The sequence below is a fragment of the Pteropus alecto genome, unplaced genomic scaffold (assembly GCF_000325575.1).
Source record: "Pteropus alecto unplaced genomic scaffold, ASM32557v1 scaffold222, whole genome shotgun sequence".
Taxonomy (NCBI): Eukaryota; Metazoa; Chordata; class Mammalia; order Chiroptera; family Pteropodidae; genus Pteropus; species Pteropus alecto.
In genome coordinates this window covers 115,386-120,654 of record NW_006433716.1, presented here as the reverse complement: position 1 = coordinate 120,654, position 5,269 = coordinate 115,386, and the positions used below count along the sequence as shown (strand labels likewise).

The 5,269-nt window shown below is 44.5% G+C and overlaps 1 protein-coding gene across 1 annotated transcript in view; it reads right to left on the bottom strand.

Annotated features, from left to right (window-relative positions):
* Positions 1-466: 466 nt before the first annotated feature.
* The window catches only part of MOB3B (MOB kinase activator 3B), a 118,252-nt gene continuing 113,449 nt past the window's right edge, over positions 467-5,269 (bottom strand). Inside the window, exon 3 of the mRNA XM_006908339.3 lies at positions 467-1,852. Coding sequence (XP_006908401.1) covers positions 1,823-1,852 — 30 coding nt within the window. The 3' untranslated portion in view covers positions 467-1,822. The remainder of the gene's footprint in view (positions 1,853-5,269) is intronic.

Genomic DNA, 5,269 nt, shown 5'->3' with positions numbered 1-5,269 from the left:
TTCCAAGTTCCTTCTTGGGCACGGGCTCTGTGTGGTCATTCTCTGTCCCACCGCTCGCCATTCCACATGGCGTTTACTGTGTGTTGCAGGGGCTCTTGTTTCTTTATTCTCTGGATCCTTAGGATACTCGGATATTCTTTCAGCCAAAAATGATGCTGAGAAAAATATTTGCCTATCTTGTCCTCTCAAAAACAAGAGGGGGTGGGGTGGGGTAAGGTGGTGGTGTTTGCTATTGACCAGAGCACAGAAAAATGAAGAGAGGTAGCAGCATCTGGATTCCATGAGACAACTTGGACGAGATACGAAGCAAGGGTTGTCTTGCTGGGTCAGGTTAATGCAGAATGCCACCGTGCCCAGACAGTCAGCCCTTTCTAAGTTTGGACAAAGAAAGATTTCATGCTTTCTAGGCTCTTGTGGCAGCCACAAATGTATTTAGTGCATTACGTAAAATAAAATGAAATCAGAGTTATTTAGTTACTCTTTAATTAGCATTACATTAAAATGCATAAATCCATTCTTATCTACTTCCCTCCACCAACTGCTACTTTGTCAAATTCAAATGATCACTGGAAGTATTATTACCACCTATTCACAGGCTTTCAGGGCCACCACAGCTTTGTGAATAAATCAGAGAAGGCAACATTTCTTAAATCAAAACTCACTTAGGATTCAAAAGGCAGGATATAGCACAGAATGCATTAGTCTGTCTACTGGAAATAGAAAACTTGGGAAGGATGGAAGAAGGAAGTTAGCTGTAGTTCCATGGTTACCTTGGCAACTGTGGCACAATCATTGGGGCAGAAATTAATTTTTATGCCATAATATAATCCGACAGAGGAAGGAAGAGTGTGGAGGAAGAGGAAAAAAACATTGGCTGGATTTAGAAGCTCAGAGGGCCAGCTGGGAAGGTTACAAGTCAATATGCTGGGAGTTTGAGCTACTAATCACCAATTGTCTTTTTGTTGTTTTTACTGAAATATTAGCATTATGCAGAGACAGCCATGACTCCCTACCCCTTAATAAAGAACAAACACTGCACTAATCTGGCTCGGGGCTTCTGCTGATCATCTGATCTTAGGAAACAGAAAAAAAATATTTTGAGTTTCTGGAAGGGACAAGGAATGTTGTGGTTATAAAAAACACTCAGTTCAGGGTGATCTGGCAACCAGTCTCTTCCCTGTAGATAAAGTATGTAGACTCTGTTGGGGGCAGAGACCAGCCACCCCACAGAGTGTCCCTGACAAAACTGCCTGTTAGGGAAATGGTGCTGATGCTGCGAGTGGGGCCTCAGGTCCCCACAGCTCCACAGCCCTGCACGAAGTTAGGCCACAGGATCAGGGTGGGAGCTTCCAGGGACCTGAAAGGAAGGCTTGTAGAAAATCTTGCTGTGCATCCAGAGTCCCCAAATGCACTTGGTTCTTAGAAAACACATTACAGAGAAGTCGGCCAGCTGACAAGACAGATAAGTGGAATAGTACAAACAGTATCTCAGTCTCAAAACCTGAATTCCAGTAAAGCTTGGGCAGCAGGTCCCAGGCAGAACTGTGACACACTTAGGAGGCTTCCTCCAGAGACAGGAGGTCAACGAGTAGTCCTTCTCTCACACTGTGGCCAGCCAGGTCCACGGGTCATGGCTAGTAGCAGTCAGGGTTAAAAGCACACGAAGCGAGAGGGGAACATCTCTCAGGAGTCACCGCTTGTCCCCACCTCGCCTGCTCCCGGAAGGAGGTGTGCCATTTCGGCCAGGGAGGTCTCCCTGCTGCCCGTCAGAACTCCAGGAGCAAACAGCTTTCTTATGTCTTCCGAAGGGTGAGATGGGGCGTCAGTGACACATCCTGCTCGTCATCTCTTTCTGGAAAGTAGGAAGAGAAGGATGGTTAGGAGAAACTAAAAGCAGACCAATGACTTGCTTAAAGATTCTGTGAATATCCCCAGGGCCTCTGGAGCCAACAGTGGGTTGCAAGCATGGCCCATGAATAAGGCTTAGTGTGCAAATGTATTCCGTTTTTTTTGTTGTTGTTGTTGTTTTAAATCAAAGCAATGTTTAAAAATCTGGCTTGCTTGCCAAAAACACAGGTTGCTTGCTTTTCTGAAATATTGCAAGATCTGGAGCCACTGGGCGGCTGGAGTGGAAGAACAACTGTCCTCTTCAGATGGAGAATATGCTGTCGAGTTTGTCCCAGTCCCTGCCACTCCTGGCTGCCTCTCCATCAACAATCAAGTACCACTTATAGGTTGAATGTCATTGGATTTAGACTGCTGTTTTTCTTAGAATACAATTTCTTTTTACCCATGTTTCCATTAAAGATAGACAAATGAAGGACGCCCTAAGTGGGTATAAGTCAAGAAGAGCAAGAGAGAAGATGTTGCTTAATGGAAGAATATACCAAAGGCTCTGACATGCAATCACCCTGCCTTTCACCCATCTACCACCTGCCAGGCTCTTGTGGGTATTTACAGCTCCTAAATGTGCCCCCTATTATCTTTCTCTGGACCTCTGCACAGGCTGAGACTCTTGTCTGTGGCCTGCTCCTACCACATCCTGCCCTCTTTCCTTGGCTAATTGGCAATGATTTTCCCAACTCAGGCAAGAGGACTTTCACTTCTCTGGCAGACCTTCTCACACTTCCATCCCACCCACTGTGCAGTTAGCTGCTCCCTTCACTTGTGTCCACCTAGAGTCTTGCATGCAGTGAGTTGGTTTGTACATCTATGTGTAGGCAGGGACTGTAGGCATGTCTGTTAGTCTTACTCCACTGTGAGCTACTAAGTGTCAAGATACTCATTCAATCACTACATGTTCTTTTATCTTGTAACCCCCCCACCCTTAGCACAGTGCCTTGCATGGTAGTTCCTCGGTGGTTCCTCTTTTATCATCAGGAATGACCTGGATAGCAGCTGGTAAGGAGCCTCATGCCAAGCAGCATTCTGGAGGACATATTTAATGTCATTTCAATTAGATGAATGAGCTGCATCCAAGTTCCAGCTGCTACATCTCTTTCCCACTGACCCAGCATCAACACAGCATATAAAATAGGAAACATCTGAGTAAAAGCAGCTTGAGCATGGGAGTGCCCAGGGACTCAGAGACTCTTAGAAAATATACCAACGTGTTGGTTAAAGAACATACATGGCAGACTCTAGATACTTTTGCACCCCAATAATGTTATTAAATACAGACAAGGGTGTACAGATACATATATTGAAAAATTAAATGAGCATCTACTTAGGCTTATAGACCAGGTGCCTGTGAGAGGAGGTTGCCGTTCACATGAAGCTACAATCTATTCGGGAGAAAGATGTAGATCACAAGATAAAATCCAATGACATAAATGCAAATATCCAGAGGAGGGGAGGCCATGAGGCAAGGTAGAACCAAATTCACTTAACATTTTGATCCTCTTCTTCCCTCACTACCCCTGTGTGACCTCTCTGTGCCTTCAGGTCTTGGCTGGAATGCCCCTTCTTAGAGATGCCTTCCCTAATCTCCAAGATTGAGCAAAACTCTATCTTCTACATTCACAACTGGAACAGTCTACTATTTGTTTCATTCCTGACTCCCAAATTCATCCCATGTCAGATCCTGTAAGAGCCACGAAGTAAGAGGCTGTGCCTGCTGTTTGCTGCTGTATCATCAGTTCCTGGTAATTGACATTCAATAAATATTAGTTCAGTCAAGCAAGAAGTGGGCCCTCAGTCTCCTCATCTGTAAAATGGAACAGTGACAGCTACCTGAAAAGGTGATCGGAAAAGGTAAACATACTAACATATGCCTGGACTCAATACACATGAATCCCCTTTCCTGATCTCTTCAGAAGCACAGACATGGCAGCAGACACTTTGTGCTGGGGGTTTAGAGGCGTGAGAGCACTTCTCTATAATATGCCCACTGAGAAGAACTCCAGATTTTGAGAAGATGGAATCTGACAGGTGAGGGTGGGAGAAGGGGGACTGGAGAATAGAGGTTATGGCTGAAGGGAAGAGTGGCTGAGGTGGAGCCTGCCAGGGATACAGTGTTGCTGTGGCTGGAGCAAAGGGGCCGGTGTGGGATGGTGACAGCAGGGGTGGGGAGACATGTAAATGCACGATTGTTCAAATAAGGACCCATGCAGCTGGTGTGAGGAATGAAAACATATGATGACAATCTTAAAATTAATTTGCTGTTCTTTTGTTAATCTTCCATGGGTTCTTGTGTTTTGGTTACCTTTTGATGAAAGAGGTGACAGAGAGAGAGAGAGAGAGAGAGAGAGAGAGCGAGCGAGAGAGAGAGCGCGCGCGAGAGCGAGCGAGAGAGAGAGCGCGCGCGAGCGCGAGCGAGCGAGCGCGAGCGCGCGAGCGCACACACGTGCGAGGGAGAAATAATGGGATGAACACAATTTTGGCTTTATAGCTAATTCTGTAATTATTTGCAATGGGTCAATACTTTTGGAAACAAAGGACCTCACATCTGTTAAGCATCTATGAGATGCTAGGTGCTTGAGGGTGGCGAGGGTGTTGCATCATTACATCTATAAAACTCTGAGAGAAAGAACTAAGACTTCAAAGAGGAATTTGGGCCACAGAGCAGTAGTCAGCTCCAGGTGAACAGGTAGCTGCAGAGCTTAAACAGTAACATTTGTTTCCATCAAACAAAAGTCTGCTATCCCTCAGTTTCAGTGTCTGGTGCTGCCCTACAGATATTACATCATATAACCCTTACCCTAGTCCTGTGAAGTAACATTTGCCCTCCTTATTGGACTGATGAGGAAACAGGCTCAGAGGCGAAGAGTAATTTATCAAAGTACACAGTTAAGTGGCAGGAGTGGGATTTAAACTCAGGTCTAAGTGCCAAGGCAGGCTCTTTCCTCTCCACCATGTGATTGTGATGTAAAGCATCTGGGACATTCTTATGAATATACATTCAGATGATATTGATTTTGTGGCTATATTAATTACAGATGGTTAACAGTAATTCCTGAGTTTTCAAAATGCCAAAGAGATATTTTTCCATTACTCAGAATGATGCCACTTTGAATTACAAGTGCAATCGGTAAATGCTAAAACAAATCTGTCACTAAAAGACTAGATACTAGAAGTATGGAAAAGTAAAAAAAAAAATAATAATAAAGCAGAAGAGAGAACAATTCGAGAGAGAATATGGGACTTATCCAAAGCCACTGAGTTAGTCTGTGAAAAGCCGGGACCACTACTTTTCTTACCACACCATGCAGGCTCAAAATTCAGAAAAAACTGTGTAAACTAACTTTCTTATAGGGAAAAAATAGTTGAA